The 17,373-nt window shown below is 50.7% G+C and overlaps 1 protein-coding gene across 2 annotated transcripts in view; it reads right to left on the bottom strand.

The window, feature by feature from the left end:
* AIFM2 (apoptosis inducing factor mitochondria associated 2) overlaps nt 1–16,894 on the bottom strand; it is a 20,884-nt gene extending 3,990 nt beyond the window's left edge. For both annotated transcript variants that reach the window (XM_004386375.2, XM_023740724.1), the window contains exons 1-7: nt 16,875–16,894; nt 9,114–9,307; nt 8,645–8,760; nt 6,873–6,992; nt 6,013–6,105; nt 3,330–3,438; nt 1,009–1,161 (exon numbers count right to left, since the gene is read on the bottom strand). In XM_004386375.2, coding sequence (XP_004386432.1) covers nt 1,009–1,161; nt 3,330–3,438; nt 6,013–6,105; nt 6,873–6,992; nt 8,645–8,760; nt 9,114–9,291 — 769 coding nt within the window. In that variant the 5' untranslated portion in view covers nt 9,292–9,307; nt 16,875–16,894. The remainder of the gene's footprint in view (nt 1–1,008; nt 1,162–3,329; nt 3,439–6,012; nt 6,106–6,872; nt 6,993–8,644; nt 8,761–9,113; nt 9,308–16,874) is intronic.
* Between the last annotated feature and the right edge of the window lie 479 nt (nt 16,895–17,373).

The raw sequence follows: 17,373 nt of genomic DNA, 5'->3' as shown, positions 1-17,373 counted from the left end.
GGGGGGACTAGCTTCCGTCTTCTGGGATTGTATAATTACTTCCTGCCAGACCCAAGGCAGGAGCTCCTTGTTGGGGAAGGGTACCCTTAAGTAATGGGGACCTGGGAACACAAAGCAACCACAGGGCCTGAGAAGGAGCCACTGAGTCTCCAGCTCACACACGGAGGCTCCAAAACACATCAGCCCACCTGCCCAGGGGCAGATTCATCTGTAGTGAACAATTTCACATTTTTTTCACCACACCAAAGATTCTGCTTCTAAGTATGGCTGGTATCTGTCTCTCTCCCAACCCCACAGAACCTTCCTACAGAATCAAAGCCTCTTTTCAAATTTACAATCCCTGACAGGGGCAGATGAGCCAGCAAGCAAGGTAAGCACAGGCTTACTTGTGCTTACTTACTAATCTGTAGTGCATTGCAGATTAGTAAGTAAGCACAAGTAAACCCATGCTTACCTTGCTGACTTGGTCATCCACTCCTGCTGACCTGCCCCCACCTCCAGCTAGCTAAACAGTTAAATATCGAGCTTAAAGAACATGAGTCCGTATTATTGGCCCCACTCCCCAAACAGTTGTTCCAAGCTCAAGCAGTCAAATGTTTGGGTCAGGGTTTCGGGAGAGCAGCATACCTGATCCAGTCAGCAGGCCTGATCCGGAATTACCTTTGCATCCGTGTAAGCAACAAAACAAAGGGATGTTTCTCATCTCTCTGAAACCTGTTCCCATCTCTGACCACTAGGGGGCGGGCCTGAATTTTGGAAGATTGCGGTCACTTGGGCCACCGTTCCACAGCTGAGGATAGCATAGCAAGGGTCGACGCAAACCTGAATTTAAAGTCTGATGCTGGCATTCAGAAGAGACCAAATGAGCTGTTGGGATGAAAGGTGAAAAGGCAGGGCAGTGGTGATTCCCAGAAAGGACTGCAGGCAGGGATTTTTCCCCTCAGACTCGCCCGCTGAAGAGAGAGGAGGCAGCCTGGGGAATAGGCCATTGCTTGGCCTCCTGCTTACCAAATGCACTGCGGTAGGCGGAGCTGTTGATCTTGATCCCGCTACAGAGGATCACCAGGTTGGTGGCCACCTCCGTGCCTTTGTCTGTCTGCACTTTGATGTAATCTCGGCACACATTGACAGGCAGTTCCTCCAGGTTGCTCACCCGCTCACCTGTCACGTGGGCAGGGGAGTTCCATGACTAGGAGCCCAGCAGAGGGTGGGCACTGCACCAAGGCCAGGCCCACACCAAGATTGAGCCTGGGGAAGGCTACACCCCATGGCCCAACTGGGACATTACTCCATTCCTCTCCTCCCACCATGCCCCTCCCCTAGTCCACTCTCCTGCCCCGAGAAGCGCATGCTGGACATCTGGCCCCGAGGGACCCAGTTGGAGGAAAGTTCTAAGAAGAATTTGGGGAAGTGAGTCTGAGTTTCCCAAGAAGTTCTGGGAAAAGCTATTCAAAACAAGACCTCAAATACACCTCTCTGGCTGACAACTATACCATCCAAACTAGGCAGGACAAGAGTTCCAAGTACACCAATGACAAAGCTGAAAGCAAGAACAGTCAGAGAAGCCAACTTACGACACTAGCTGCCTGAAAGTAAAGATGGTAACAGTATTACACAACCAGGTACCAAAAGGAGGCTGGGAGCCATGATGGACATCTCAGATCAAACACCTCAACTCCTGCCCTGTTAAAAATGAGGAGGCTCAGGCCCAGTGTGGTGAAGTGTGGGTCACTTCATCAGGATTAGCGCCCCACTCTAAAATGCTGGGTGGTTCTCTGCCCCCTTGCTCTGGACAAATGTCACATTCCTCACCACCCTAAAAATATAAACCATTAAATCTATTGCCTCTACCACAGAGACAACATAATTCAGGTCGAATTCCTTTTTTTTTTTTATTGTACTTTAGAAGAAGGTTTACAGAATAAATAGTTTCTCATTAAACAGTACACATACTGTTTTATGACACTGGTTAACAACCCCATGACATGTCAACACTCTCCCTTCTCGACCTTGGGTTCCTTATTACCAGCTTTCCTATCCCCTCCTGCCTTCTAGTCCTTGTCCCTGGGCTGTTGTGCCCCATTAGTCTCTTTTTGTTTTATGGGGCTGTCTAATCTTTGGCTGAACGGTGAACCTCAGGAGTGACTTCATTACTAAGCTAAAAGGGTATCCGGGGGCCATACTCTTGGAGTTTCTCCAGTCTCTGTCAGGCCAGTAAGTCTGGTCTTTTTTTGTGAGTTAGAATTTTGTTCTACATTTTTCTCCAGCTCTGTCCAGGACCCTCTGTTGTGATCCCTGTCAGAGCAGTCAGTGGTGGTAGCTGGGTACCATCTAGATATACTGGACTCAGCCTGGTGGTGGCCATGGTAGTTGTGGTCCATTAGTCCTTTGGACTAATCTTTCCCTTGTATCTTGTTTTCTTTATTCTCCCCTGCTCTCAAAGGGGTGAGACCAGTGGAGTATCTTAGATGGCTGCTCACATGCTTTTAAGACCCCAGACACTACTCACCAAGGTAGAATGTAGAACATTTTCTTTATAAACTATGTTATGCCAATTAAGCTAGATGTTCCCCAAGACCATGGTCCCCACAGCCCTCAGCCCAGCAATTTGTGCCCTCAGGGAATTTGGACCAGGTCAAATCCTTTAGGTGCGTTTTTTAAATCATTTAAAAAATAAGCATCCCACCATCTACTGCAGTGCATACAAATCGATAGCCAGGAAATTGCTGCCAGACTTTGATGCTTGTTATGGATTGAACTGTGTCCCCTAAAAATGTGTATCGAAGTCCTGGCCCCTGTACCTGTGAATATGACACTGCTTGGAAATAAGGGTTTTCTTTGGTTATGTTAATGGTATCATGCCCAAGTAGGGGGGGTCCTAAACCTAATCACTTCTGAGTTATAAAAAAAGCAGAACAGACACGGGGACACATACTGGAGAAGAGAGACGCCAAGGGAGGATGCGTCTACAAACAAAGGAACACGAAAGATTGCGAGCAGACACCAGAAAATAGGAGAGAGGCTCACAGAAGGAATTGACATGGCCAAGACCCTGGTTTGGACTTTTAGCCTCCAAAACTGTGAGAAAATAAATTTCAGTTCTTTAAAGCCACCCACTTGTGGTATCTTTTGTTACAGAGCACTAGGTAACTAAGACAATGCTCAAGATGGTTTCTGAGGTGCTTCATGCTCAACCCCAGGATACAGTAGAAAACCAAGATCCTGGGGTTGACCACGACACCCTCAAGCTGAAAGCAGTGACCAATCTGTGGAGCCAAATCTCACCAGGCCAGAGAGAGGGGCAGGGAGGGAGGTGAAGATGCACCTACTCAGCAGCAGCTGCACGCCTTTCCGGAGAAGGATCTCCTTCACTTCCTGCCGGACACAAGGCAGGAGCTCCTTGTCAGCAAGGACTGCTTGGGAGTGAATGAGAGTGACCTGGGACAAAACAAGCACAAGGACTGGGAAAGAGTCACTGGGTTATATGCAGAGGCTGCAAAACACATCAGCCCACCTCCCCTGCCCCACCTCCAGTTTACAGATGAGGAAACTAAGGCCCCAGAGAAGAAACTTGCCCAATGCTAGAGACAAGTAGTGGTGAGCCCACGTCTTCCAATGCCTAGTCTGGGATTTTCGGCTCTATCCTGCCACCCCAGAGCCAGAAGACCACCAAAATGCCAATGCTCTACAACCCATACCTGTGGCCACTTGGAAAATTATTTTCAAGCATCCTTGGGCACTTATCACTAAACAATTTATATACAAGCCACTGACATTCTAAATACAAATCGGGCTGACGTTAACATTAAAGCTGGTTCTAAAATTAGCATCTCCAGACATGTCTCTACTGGCTGTCTGGGTCAGCACAGGGAAGTGGGAGGCAGCCTGGAATAACGTGCAAAGCTTGGGCTTTGGAATCAGGCTGCCTGGATTGAAATCCCTCCTCTGGTACTCAGTCAGAAACTCCCAAAGCCTCAGTTACATCCCTGTAAAACAGGGAGCACAGTCCCACTCATAAGTACTTCGTAATGACAAAACATGTATAAAGCTCGTAACTCAGCACACATTAAGTTCTCAGTAAAGGTTGGCTACTATTGATCTAAGGAGCCCTGGTGGCACAGTGGTTAAGCGCTCAGCTGCTAACCACAAGGTCGGTAGTTCGAACTCACCAGCTGCTCCACAGGAGAGAGATGTGGCAGTCTGCTTCCATGAAGATTTACAGCCTTGGAAACCCTATGAGGCTGTTCTACTCTGTCCTATAGGGTCACTATGAGCCAGAATTCACTCAACAGCAACGGGTTTGGTTTTGGTTTACTATCGATCTTATTAGTCTATTAATTATAAGCATATAGAAAGTATACTGAGTTACTTGAAATTATACACTGCTTCAGACTGGTCTTTAAGCCCATAAATCAAAATGAATAAACTTAATTATATCAATCACTCATAATAATTTCCAACCAATTATCAGACAAGTCACATAATTAAATCAGCCCCTACTGATTTTTCGTTTCAAAACCAACCTTCCGTTCCGTAGAGGAAAAGAACCATCCACAGGCTCCGTGGAGCCCCCAGAAGCTGATCTGGCATCAACTGCGAGCAAACTCTTGCCTAAAAAAAATCCGTTGCCATCAAGTAGATTCCAACTCATAGCAACCCTATGGGACAGAGTAAAACCGCCCCATAGGGTTTCCAAGGCTGTAAATCTTTACAGAGGCAGACTGCCACATCTTTCTCCATGGAGCGGCTGGTGGGTTTGAACCACCAACCTTTCAGTTAGCAGCCGAGCCTAGAGGCCTCTTAGCTCCTGCCTAGAGGCTCCATAATTACTGATCGTCACTCAGCCCTCGGCCAAGCCTTACCACTAGGCCAGGATTTTCTCTTTCCCTCCAGGGGTGCCAGGCAGGTTCTCCATCCCTCCAGTGTTAGAAGGGACCAGGACAGGCCCATGGCACCCTCTGTGGGCAGGAGGCAGTACCGGCCAGCCCTTCCCTAGCATGAGCGCTCAAGGGGCTGACTGCAGGCTCTCCATATTTCCACGGTGTGGGGACCACGGTGTGGCTCCAGAGCAAGGGCTACAGTCCGAGGCTATAGAACAAAAAGACCAAAAAGGCCAGAGCCTGCCCCAGAAAAATAACCAACTGAGGGTGTCTTTGTCCAGGCTGGTGGTCAGCAAGGAGAAGTAATCAGATACTGTATCTACTACAAAGTCGATTCCAACTCATGGCAACCTCATGTATTACAGAGAACTGTTCCTCACGGCAACCTCATGCATTACAGAAGAGAACTGTTCCAATGGGTTTTCTTGGCTGTAATGCCCTGGTAGCGCAATGGTTAAGCACTCAGCTGTTAACTGAAAATCGGCAGATCAAACCTACCCAGCAGCTCCACAGGAGAAAGACCTGGAGATCTACTCCTGTAAAGATTACAGCCTAGAAAACCCTATGGGCAGTTCTACTCTGTCACATAGGGTCGCCCAAAATCAACTCAAAGGCACCTAACGATAACGATCTTTATGAAAGCAGATTGCCAGACCTTTCTTCTGCAGCACTGCTGGGTGGGTTCAAACCACCAACCTTTTCGTTAGTATTCAAGGACAAATCATTTGCACCACCAAGGGACCTCACTGAAGGGGATAGGGAATTATAAGCATGTCTTTGTTCTTTATGCCTGCTTGCCTCTGGGTATCTCCCTGAACTTTATCCTCCAGCTGGAGCACAGAGGGCAGGACCTCTCACTGAACTAGGCTACACCCAGAGCTGCTTGGTTCTCTACGTGCACTTCAGATGCAGGGGGTTCCTGGGTCTCCCAGAAAAATTCCCTGCGGAATCACACTTTAGGGAATTCCCCAGTGTAGAGAGAGAGCAGACTGGACAAACACACTCCACATTATGTCAACGGGCCTCCCGCCTCCCGGGCCCTGAGCAAGCTCCTGAGGTTCATTAGAAAGTGAAGATGAGGTAGAAAGAAGCCAACCACTTAGAGTTCAAGGCCAAGGCCCGTCGCCCCCACCTCTTTCTGGGGATACTCTGTTTTAATCTCTGCTGCCATCTCCACTCCTGCAGAGCCTCCTCCCACCACCACGATGAACAGTGAGCTCTGGACCTGGGCAAGGAGAAGGAAATGTCAAACACGCCCACAAACCCACCCCCTGCTTCGTGGGTCAGCCTGGGTTGTGGGTTCCTTGGCCAAACAAGAGCAGAGAACACACAACTCCCTTTCCAAATGCAGGCTCCAAATCTGAGTGCTTCCTCAGGGCTAGGCATATGTGAGGTATTTCCCCTGAATCTTCCTACTCAATCCTCACAACCGCCCCATGTGAAGATTTTCTTACTAGCCCACCTTACAGACAGGCACGACCCAGGTCTGAGTCCAAAGCCAGGTTCCTCACCTCCACACTAATGTCTGCTCATCACTGCACCAAGGCTCTCTGGGCCTCTCAGAAGCTTTGCAGAGAGACTTAGCCGTCACCCCTTAACAGCACGCACCTTGGGATCTTCTTCTGGGTAGCCATTCCTCACCTGTTAAATGGTGACAGCAGACCCTGCCCCACCTACCTCTCAGGACTGCTGGAAACTGACTGAGATCAGAGATACCAGCCTGTTCTAAAAACACAACCCTGCTCACACGGGAGGTACTGTGCACATGAAAATCCCCAAGAGAGACGAGTCTGGGATGGGGACAGCCTATCAGCAACATGAGTGGCTCTGGGGACTCATTTCCAGGCTCTGATGACAGGTCCAAGGGTCCTCTTACAGGAAGTCTCTTCCTCATAACTGCTGTCACCACAGCTGCCTGCCTCTCCCAGCTTTCCCGCTCTCCCAGGGGGCCCACCTGGTCTGCCCCCACCCCTAGTCAGCTGGCCAGCTCACCTGCTTCACTAGGTCCTCGTAGGCCTGGATGGCGGCCTCCTGGCTGGAGACCTGGTTAAACTTGCCGGGGAAGGGCCCAGTGCTGCCTGTGGCCAGGATAAGATGTGAGAAGGGCAGAGCCTACAAGGACAAGGAGAAGAAAGGTGAGGGTAGGACAGGGCAAGGAAGGCCTGGGCTTCTGCCCCCAAACCAGCCCCCCACCAGTCAAGGAGCACCAGGCGGAAGCGGCCGCTCTGGGCACACTGGGGCAGCTCTGGGTTTGAGGGGAGTAAAACTGCCCAATTGGTTAGGCCAAGGGATGCCACTGCAACCTGGGAACTCCCTAAGGGAGCGGATCATAGCTCCTGCATGGGAGGACTCCTGAGTGACCAGAACCATTCCACACAAACAGGGAGGGTGAGCTCCCCACAGCCAGACGCAGGGAAGCAGGAAATGCAAACAGCTTGCTGGGAATAAGCAGGATTCTAGCTCCCAAAGTGGAGTTAGTTTAGAATCTCCTGGATATTTTAGAAGAACCTTTCCCCCCACCTGCCCCCAACACTTCCCTCCCCCTCAAAAAAGAAATCTTGTTTGGAGTTGAAATACAGAAAGCTGATCAAAACAGAGCTGTTCCAATAGAGGGGGCAGGAGGTTCTTGATCGACTCAGCCCCTACGTCCCCTGGAGGCCTGAGAAGCATTCCCAGACACCGCCACTCAGGGCTCTGAGACGCAGGCCGGAAACCACATGACAGGAGACTCTCAGGAAACTTTTCAGCCAGGAGACTGTCCGGCCGGAAAATTAAATTCAAGGAGGATGGATTCACACTAAATTGCATACTCATTAAGGGGAGGAATTATCTCCTCTTTTTCAATTCCCCTTAGCTCTGAATGCAGTCAGGGGCCGGGCCTGGAGTTGACTCTCAGTGGGGTGTGTGGGTTGGTGGTAGCTCACTGATGACGTTCCAGTCAGTTGAAGTAGGATGCACCAGGCCCTGTGCCATACACAGGGTCCCTCAGTGGCGCAAATGTTTTGCACTCAACTTCTAACCTAAAGTTTGGCGGTTGGAACCCACCCAGCGGTGCTGTGGAAGAAAGGCCTGGCAATCTGCTGCCATAAAGATCACAGCCAAGAAAACCCAATGGGGCTACAGTTCTACTCTGTAACACATGGGGTCGTCATGAGTCATAATCAACTCAACAGCAGTGGGTTTGGTTTTGGTTTGGTGCCATATGCCGGGGGCAATAAATACAAACATGTATGAAGAAAAACCTCTGCCGCCATCAGCCTACAGTCCAGGGGATGTGAGATCACACAGGTTTGGCCATCATCTAACATTTGATCCTAGACAGTGAGGAGGAAGCCTCTGGGCTGGTCAGGCCTGGTGCTGGTCCAGGACAGTGGCTTTTAGAGCCTAAGCTCTGGGGTGAAACTGCCTGGGTTCAAATCCTGGCTTAGTCTCTTACCAGCTATGTGACCTTGGCTAAGCTGTTCAACCTCTCAGTAAAATGAGGTTACACACCTACCTCATAGTCATGGTGAACGCTAAATGAAATGTATATAAAGGTTTAGAACAGTGCATGGCACACAGGAAAGGCTCATGAAATATCTGCCACCACATTGTTGTGGCTGCTGTGGTCAAGTCTTTGTTTATGGAGAATCTGCAATCTGCCTAGCCCCGGGCTTGGGCCTGGGGTCACAGATGACTCTGTCTCTCTCCTGAACAACCAGCAGCGTGTCCTCTAGAAGCCCTGAGGCCAGCCGGTGGACCCGTCAGCCTCCCGTGGTGCTTACCTCACCGCCCTTCAGCTGCACCATCTGATTCTTCAGGTCTATCCCGACCACCATGGCCTGCCGGAAATTGTCCTTGAAGGTCTCTGAGTAGGAAATGAATGTCTTCTTGGCAAACCCTGGGAGATAGACACAGAAAAGGTCACAGTGCAGATCTGGGGCTGCCTAGCGGAAGCCAGAACAGCCAGAACCTTTCCTCCGCTACATGTCAATGGGTGTGCCCTGGGCCAATCAGCTGCCACCCCTCCCCCTAAAGTGCCAGCCTGGGCCTTAAGCCCTCAGAGAAGCTCAAGTTTACCTCTGGGGCCTCTTTATGGTGGCTTCTTAGAGGGTAGTGACCTCAAGATTCTCTGGAATTTGCCTAATGGTGCAATTTTAGTAGAGAAAACTGTTCCCAGCCCATGAAATCACACCCCATGGACCAGGACAAGACCACTCTCCCAAAGAAAGGCCTAGAAAGGGAAAACATTACCACTCTCCACGGAGGCCCGGAGGGCTGCCACGTTGTGGTGGAAGGAGTCCTTCATGTCCACAAGCGTGAAGGGAACGTTGAGTGCTTGGAGCTGACTGGCAGCTGCTATTCCGCCGAAGCCCCCACCCACGATCACCACGTGCATTGATCCCACATCCACTGAGACCTGGGACCCCATCTTGAACCAGGGACTGCTGAGACAGTAGGGGAGACCACATCAGAGTCAGCGGGGACAGAGAGGGCTGGGAGGGGAGGGGTGGACCCACAACAAGAAAGGCTTCGAATGCCAAGGCTTGGCCTTTTTAAATTATATAATCGTTTATTAATGAAATTTCAATTTTGTAAAATCTGAATTAAATTCAGAAGGAACAAGGGATCCTATTTCCACACCACCCAGGGGAAGTTCTCCAGAGGCACCCACTGTTACCAATTTCTTATGAATCCTTCCAGAAATATTCTGTGCTCCTTCAATCATGATTATTTTTTGCACATATTAAACAAACTGTTCTGTGCTTTTTCTTTTTCACTTAATATACTTCATCGAAGACTTTTAAAGAGGTGAATAACATTTACTCAACAACAAACATTTACAGAGTTTCTACCCTCTGACATGCTCTATGCTACAGATCCTACAGTCAGAAAGACAGGCAGATATATGGTCTCTGCCCTGATAAAGGCGGAGAGTGCACACTCAAAAGATCAGGTTGTGGTGGTTCGTTTTATGTGTCAACTTGGCTAGGCTGTATCGTTGTTGTTGTGTGCCAGTGAGTCAATTCTGACTCACAGCAGCCCTACAGGACACAGTAGAACAATCCCATAGGGTTTCCTAGGGAGCAGATCGCCAGGTCTTCTCTCCCACACAGCTGCTGGTGGATTCAAACTGCCGACCTTTCAGTTAGTAGCCAAGCACTTAACTGTTGCACCACCAGGGCTCCTTGGCTAGGCTATGGTACTCAGTTACTTAATCAAACTCTAATCTAGGTGTTGCTGTGAAGGTATTCTGTAGATGTGGCTAAGTAACATCTACAATCAGCTGACTTTAAGTAAAGGAGATGACCCTCCATAATGTCGATGGGCCTCATCCAATCAGTCGAAGGCCTTAAGAGCAAAAACTGGAGTTTTCTGGAGAAGTTCTGTCTCAAGACTGCAGCCTTAATGCCAACTGAGTTTCCAGCCTGCTGCCTGCCTACAGATTTCAGACTTGCCCTACCATCGAATAAGCCAATACCTTAAAATAAATCTCGAGAGAGAGAGTGTGTGTGTGTGTACGTGTGTCTGTCGGGGGGTGGGTGGGCGGGGGGGGTCCTACTGGTTTTACTTCTCTGGAGAACCCGACAGGTGGGTCATGTAAATGTGGGACAGCTGAGCAGGTGTACAATCACAAGAACTGGCACCACACCTGTGGAGAACTAAAGCGCAGATGCCCCAGTCTAAAGGAACACAAACAAATTCTTCAAACACTGCCCGAGCCAAATCTTGCCCCAGATTCTGCCCAGCCCTGAAGTCACCAGTGTGAGCTGGCTCTATGGAGATCAATTAGCAGGTTATTACAATCATCCTGCAAAAGAGGGTGTGGTATGATCGAAGGCGGTGGCGGTGGGGGAGAAGGGGGCTGCAGGGAGGTCACTGCTGCATTCCTGGGACTGCATATGCACACGGGGACGGGGACAAGGCACTGTGGGGGGGGGGCACCCCCACGAGATAAGGGGCAGGAAGAAACATCTGCTGGGGGAAGAAACAGTGCTAGTTATGGACATGAAGGCACGTCTGCTGGTCAGCGAGAGGGTGAGGAGAGGCAAGGATCAGGGCAGGCTTCAAGGTGAGAGGTGGGAGCAAGGTCCTGCTCCACCCCGGGGCTGGGGCGCAGTCATCTGATGGTAGTCTGCAGAGGGTGGAGGGGCGGCTCAAGGCACCCCAAGCTCGGGTCAGCTGGCAGCCTGACCAGTTCCCAGCCAACTAAGAACGTTGGTTGAGTTTCTACGGAGCAAAACTTCAAGAACCCTCGGCTCTGAGCGAAGCCAGAGGACATGAGGCTGAGGAAAGAACTGTGCGGAACCACTGGGCAGACGTAAAAGTACAAGGGAGCCAAGTTTGCCTAGGCTCCCCAGGCAGCCTGAACTTAGGGACTGGGTCCTCTGCTGTACCCCAATCTGCCAAGGGGCTGGCCTGGGGCTGCCACCAGGAGCCTGGTTTCCAGCCCAGCATAGCCCTAAAGGACATTAGGGTGTGGCTGCAGAAGGCAGAGGGCACTCAGGTGCAGAGGGGCCGCCTGCCAGTTAAGAAGCCATCCTGACCACAGGTGAGATCCTAGAGCAGCTGGGGGGTGTTGGGGGATGCTGGCTCAGGGTAACTGGCCTGTTGGGGAAGGCTGGCTGGGGGCCTGTGCCAGGCCCCAAGCAGAGGCAGGGGTGAACCAGCGGCAGGGAGAGCCGGTAAGGAAAGAAACAAAGCTCACTACACGGAAAACATGAGACAGCCCCAAGCAGCAGCTGTGGGCTTCAGTGAAGTAGGGGAGGTCACTCGGGGGACAGAAGTGGGTGTCATGGCAGGAGGACGCGGACTCTGACGTCAGCCTTGAAGGACAGGAAGCTGCCAAAAGGCACAATGGGGAGCACATTCCAGCTGACCTGAACGGAGGGGGGGGGCAGTATACAGAGGCCTTCCTTCCTACATCACCTGTGTGGCCTCCAATGCACTGAGGCTTGTGCATTCCACCCATTTTACAGATGAGGAAACTGAGCCCTCAGCAAGGCTGGGACTGACAAATACCCCAGCAGGCAGTGTCACCTTCACTGTTGCAGGCCCTCAATAGGATTGTCCAGAGCTGATCCCGAGTGTCTGCCAGGCTGAACCTGCCAACGGGGCCACAAGGACTATCTCCTGGGGGACAGGACCCAGGAGAGCCCAGAGGCCTGACCAGAGGTCAGGAGAGTGGACACCAGGGGCTGAGCAGGGCCTGGGAGCATGGGAGGTGATGAGGCGGGCTGTGGGAGGGGGGCATTTGCCTGCCCCTTCAGCACAACCCCTTCAAGCTGGCAGCGGTGAGGGAGTCAAGAAAATACACAGAGAGCCCCACTGGCTGGGTACAGGCCCTGAGAGGGGTTTACACAGCTCAAGATCAGGGCTCCACTGTGGGTCAGGTCACACTGGACTGCTAAGGGAAGCTTGAAAATGAAGTGACCTGGGGTCAGGGGCTTCTCAGCAGACAAAACAGCTGAGACCAGAGGCCCAGTGGCAAGGAGGGAAGGGGTGGGAAAAATGCGGGGAACGGGGGCAGAAAGGTGGGGAGGGCAGGAGGGCAGGTGAGAGAGGCCAGCACAGACATCACCCCAGGGCAGCATTTAGGCCTACACACCCGCCAGCTCTGAAGACCAGGTGGGCAGACAAGCCCTTTCCTGGGAAGAGAGAAAGCCCAAAGACCCCTGGGCAGGCTTGATGGGCAGTGGGTTGACCCAGCCCCCCAGGATCATGACCTGACTCTCCCATAGGACAAACTCTTCCCTCACCCAACTAGGAGCGCCTCTCAGTGAAGGCAGGCATGTGTTGGGTCTGAGGCCTGAGGGCACCCAGGCCCATGTGGGGGCTGCAGAGGCAGAGCCAGGAGAGGGGAGGTAGCTTTACACACCGAGCTGCCTGAGGCCTCTCCTTGGAATCTGCTCTTCTCTCTCCTCTACTGACCTATGACACCCTCAGGTAGGGTGTGCAGAAGCCAGCAATTCTCCAGCCAAAGTCCACCCTTCCTCATCAGCAGCTTCCCTCGCCCAATATTCGCACATCATCTCTCCCTTGGCTGTGCGGGCAGCTCTCCAATGCCATTCTTGCCTAGCCTCCAAGGACAGCTGGACTCCCCTCTGCTCAGCCAGAGTCCCAAACTGTGAGCTTAAGCCATGGACCTGCACTCCCAGCCACACACCCTATAGGTGCTTAAAAAGTGTGTGTGGCCAGAAGAAATGGATGGAGCCCGGCTACCATTACTCAATGTTTTGATCAAAGATTCTGTAGAAGAATCTTTGATCAAAAGAGGAAAAAATGTGGAACAGATTTTCAGTTCTCATGGAATCCAGACTTTCTGGAGCCATTGAGGCTGGATAAACCCCCGAAACTACTGCCCAGAGATAATCTTTAACCCTGAAATCATAAATCAAAAATATCCCCTGAAGCCTTCCTTAAACCTAACAACGGTCTAGCTTAACTAGTGAAGAATACCTGCCATGAGCTTTGCGCTCTTTTAAAAAACTTACTATATGGGATCAAATTATGAACAGCAACTCAAAAGGTTGGACAGAAAGCTTAGAAGGAAGTGAATTTACATCAATAAGGGAGAAACAAAATGAAAAAGGAGGGTGAGAATGGCTGCACAATTTGAAGAATGTAATCAATGTCACTGCATTGTACACGTAGAAATTGTTGAATTGGTGTATGTTCTGCTGTGTGTATTTTCAACAATTTTTTTTTTAAAAAGTGTATGGAATGGAATTATATGTGAAAACATAGTAGTGTTGGGTAAACAACCTCAACGTCCATCCATAGGAGACAACAGGATAAAAAGATACACCCATACAATGGAATATTCTGTAGCCATTAATTTATAAAGGATGGATGGTTTTCTTTTCTCCTCTCTTGGATGATTTCTTTTTTACATGAATAGTTTATCTATGAAAAGGTCAGGCATCAGAGCAGCATGTAGAGCCTAATCCCACTTATAGCCAATCAGACACAAACACTAACTACACATACACACGTCATGTAATCATTACACTAGCTAGCACACACTGGGCTCTGGCACATAGCTTCAGACTTAATAGGCATGGGCTTTCCTCCCCACTTTGGGAAGAAGTTCAGTAACTTCTTTCATTCCAAGTTCATTCCTCAACAGTCTAACTTGACCTGCACTATGAACCAAAATGCTAAAGTGGTCACCAAGTAATATTTGTATTTTATTCTTTGAGCTTTTTTGTACTGTTTGAATTTTTTAAATGAGTTTGTGACACTTTTACAGAAACAATAAAGCTTTAAAAACAAGCAAAGCCTCATGCTATCTGATTTTTTTTAACTGAGCTATAATTCACATACCATAAAATTCACCATTTGATAGTGTACACTTGAGTGGTTTTTAGTATATTTACCAGGTTGTGCAACAATCACCACTATCTAATTCCAAACATTTTCATCACCCCAAAAGGAAACCCCATTAGTAGTCGCTCCCTATTCCCTCATCCCTCCAACTCCTGGAAACCACTAATCTACCTTCTGTCTCTGTGGATTTGCCTATTCTGGACATTTCCTATAAATAAATCCATATAATATACAGCCTTGTGTCTGACTTAGTATTTCACTCAGCATAATATTTTCAAGGTGCATCCATATTGTAGCATGCCCCAGTACCTCATTCCTTTTTATGGCTAAATAATATTGCAGCACGTCTCAGTATTTCCTTCCTTTTTATGGCTGAATAATATTGCACTGTATGGACGTACCATATTCATCACTTGAAGGACATTTGGGTATACATACCTAGGAGTGAAACTGCTGGCTCATAAACTCTATGTTTAACTTTTTGAGAAACTGCCAAACACACCATCTGATTTTCAACTGACCATCCAAGCCCAGGGAGGAAGCACAGAGAACCTCAACTATTATCCTCTCTGCCTAGATCCAGGAAGGTCAGCTGAAAAGAAGGCCTGATCGTCCCTAACTGTCCAGCAACTCCGAAGAATTTTAACTTTACTCGCCGCCCCCCACCCCATCACCACCACCACCAACACATACACGCACACAATCTGGTTTACACTTTAATTTGCTCAGTAAATCCTGTTTTCTCTGCCAAGGACACTGAACCCAGGAGGATCTTTCACAAGTCACAATAAGCGGAATGGAGACTGTAGAAGCTCTGAGCTAACAATACAGACCAAGGGCCTTGAAGAATCTACCGAAAAATGATGAAGTTAAATTTATGCCAAAGTTGTTGAGAGGCCAGTGCTCAGAAGACATACAGAAGAAACCATGTGGGCTCTGATCAAAGCAAGCACATCACCCCAGTCTTGCTTCATAGATACTAAAAATACCACACGCAGCTTTTAAATCATCACTGCTCGCTGCCGAGGGTGAATTTCAACACTGGCTCTCTTCACTGCTGTGTTTCCAGAGTGGCCTTCTAGATAGCACCGTGGGCCTCCCCTACCTGCCTGGGGGAGGGAGAGGGACGGGAGGCCTCCCTCACTGGACACTGAGGACCAGCCCCTAGAATACACACTGAATGTAATCCAGAAAGACCAATTTCTGAAAAGCGCTCAAAGTCTGTCTCCTTTGTACCCCGGAGAGGGCAGCTCTTGGGTGGACAGGCACAATGGGGTGCCACATACACTTCTGGACTGAAAACCCGGGCCCCAGCTATCAGTACATCCTCCTCAGGGTCAGCCACTTCGTGGTCCCCTTAATACACCCACACCTGCACCTGGACCCTAGCTTCCTTTTTTCCCCACTAGATAAAGACCAGGGTGGCCCTGAAGTAAATACCAATCAGCCCAGCTCCATCACAAAAACCACTGGGTAGTCCTGAGCAAGTCCCAGGCCCCGGCTGGGCCTCAGTCTGCTCCTCCATGAGATGGGTCTGAACTCCATAGGTGGTTACACAGTGTTCCTTGGGGTACTCCTCTTCAGGTGCTGCGGAGGGGACAGGTGGGGGTCTGAGAGCTTGGGGCTCTCAAGCCGTGCCTCCCCTTGCCACACACACACACACACACACACACACTAGCATCTGAGCAGACCTCTTTGATATTTTATATACTAGCTTTCTTTGAAAGATTCCGACTCATACCGACTCTATAGGACAGAGTAGAACTGCCCCATAGAGTTTCCAAGGTGCGTCTGGTGGATTCAACTGCCGACATTTTGGTTACCAGCCGAGCTCGTAACTGCGCCCCTAGGGCTCCGAACAAATGTTGCAGAGTCCCAAAACTTGTTAAGTCCCTCTGCCCGGCGCTGGACCTCACCAGGATCTTCCAGCCGCCAAGTGACCATTCCCCTCCCACCTTCCCTGTAAATATAAACTCGAAGAGTCAAAAGGACTTTGGTTGGAGGCGGAGTGTAGACCGGAAGAACAGCGCCCAAAACCACCCGCTAAAAGCAGTTCCAGGTCAGCTGTCGGCGTCCTGGTCTTCACCCGTACGCCAACCAGTGACAGCTGGTCTTTGTCCCCGCGCAACCTAGGGGCTTTGTGGAAGGGGGGAGCGGACCTCAGTGTGCCCCAATTATTTTCCTCCTAGAGACCCGCCGTCTGATACCGGCGCGCTGAGGGAACAAAGCTTCAAGCTGGGGCGCTCGGCAGCTCCTACCTAGCGGCGACCTCGGAGCGCACCCTGGATCTGGGTTACACCCGCCGTGTCTCTCCTCTTCCCCGCCAGAGCCCGTCTTAGTTGGGAAGACTGAGTAGAGATTTAGTGGGGCGGGTGGGGAGGGCTGGAACGTTTCCTCGGGGCAGCTTCCAAGTGAGAGGAAAGGAAACTCAGACCGCGGCTGCACTCTGCCGGGAGCAAGCCTCCGGGTTTGTTCTAGGGGTCAGTGGGTGGTGCAGGTCTGGGCCGTGCGTCCTAGACGATCCTCCTCCCAGAGCCACACTCCCACGCGCCGACTTCCCGACACTATCGCTCTTGTCAAGCTCTGCCGCCCTCGCCGGCACCCCTGTTCGGGTCCCCGTCCGTCCCTGGTCTGAGCGCGCTAGGGGGTCCCTTGAGCCCTCCTAGTCCACCAGCGCGGCCTCACCTTCCGGCTGCTCCCTCCGCCGCGCCACCGCCGTTTGCGGACGGCAGCCTGCGTGCCCGAAGCTCCCTCCACGGCATGACTCATCGCGCCGCCCCCTGTGGGCCTCTCGGAAACTGCAGCCTGCAGGGCGCTCCGGGACCGGCCGGTGGAAACTAACTTTGACCACGAGCGAACTGCTTCGACCTTTGAATCAAATGATCCCCCTCGCCCCAATACTCCCTGAGCTCAGAAACGCCTTCCCGCCTGACTTTCTGGGAGGCACCTTTAGGGCTATAGGACCCTTAGAGCGTGAGGCTCCCCCCCGGACCGGCCGTGAGCCTAGGGCCGATTACCTAAACCTTCTTTCTTCACACCTACAATAATACATCAAACCCAGTTGAGCACCTACTGTCTGCCAGCACTGTGCTGGGCGCTGGGGGATAAAATGCAGAACAAAACAGACCCTTTCTGCTGTCATCGAGATAATATCCTGGGGAAAGACAGATATTAAAACAAGACA

The sequence above is a fragment of the Trichechus manatus genome, unplaced genomic scaffold, assembly GCF_000243295.1.
Source record: "Trichechus manatus latirostris isolate Lorelei unplaced genomic scaffold, TriManLat1.0 scaffold00163, whole genome shotgun sequence".
Classification (NCBI taxonomy): Eukaryota; Metazoa; Chordata; class Mammalia; order Sirenia; family Trichechidae; genus Trichechus; species Trichechus manatus.
The sequence above is the reverse complement of the archived record's forward strand: the minus strand, read 5'-3'. Positions and strand labels throughout refer to the sequence as shown.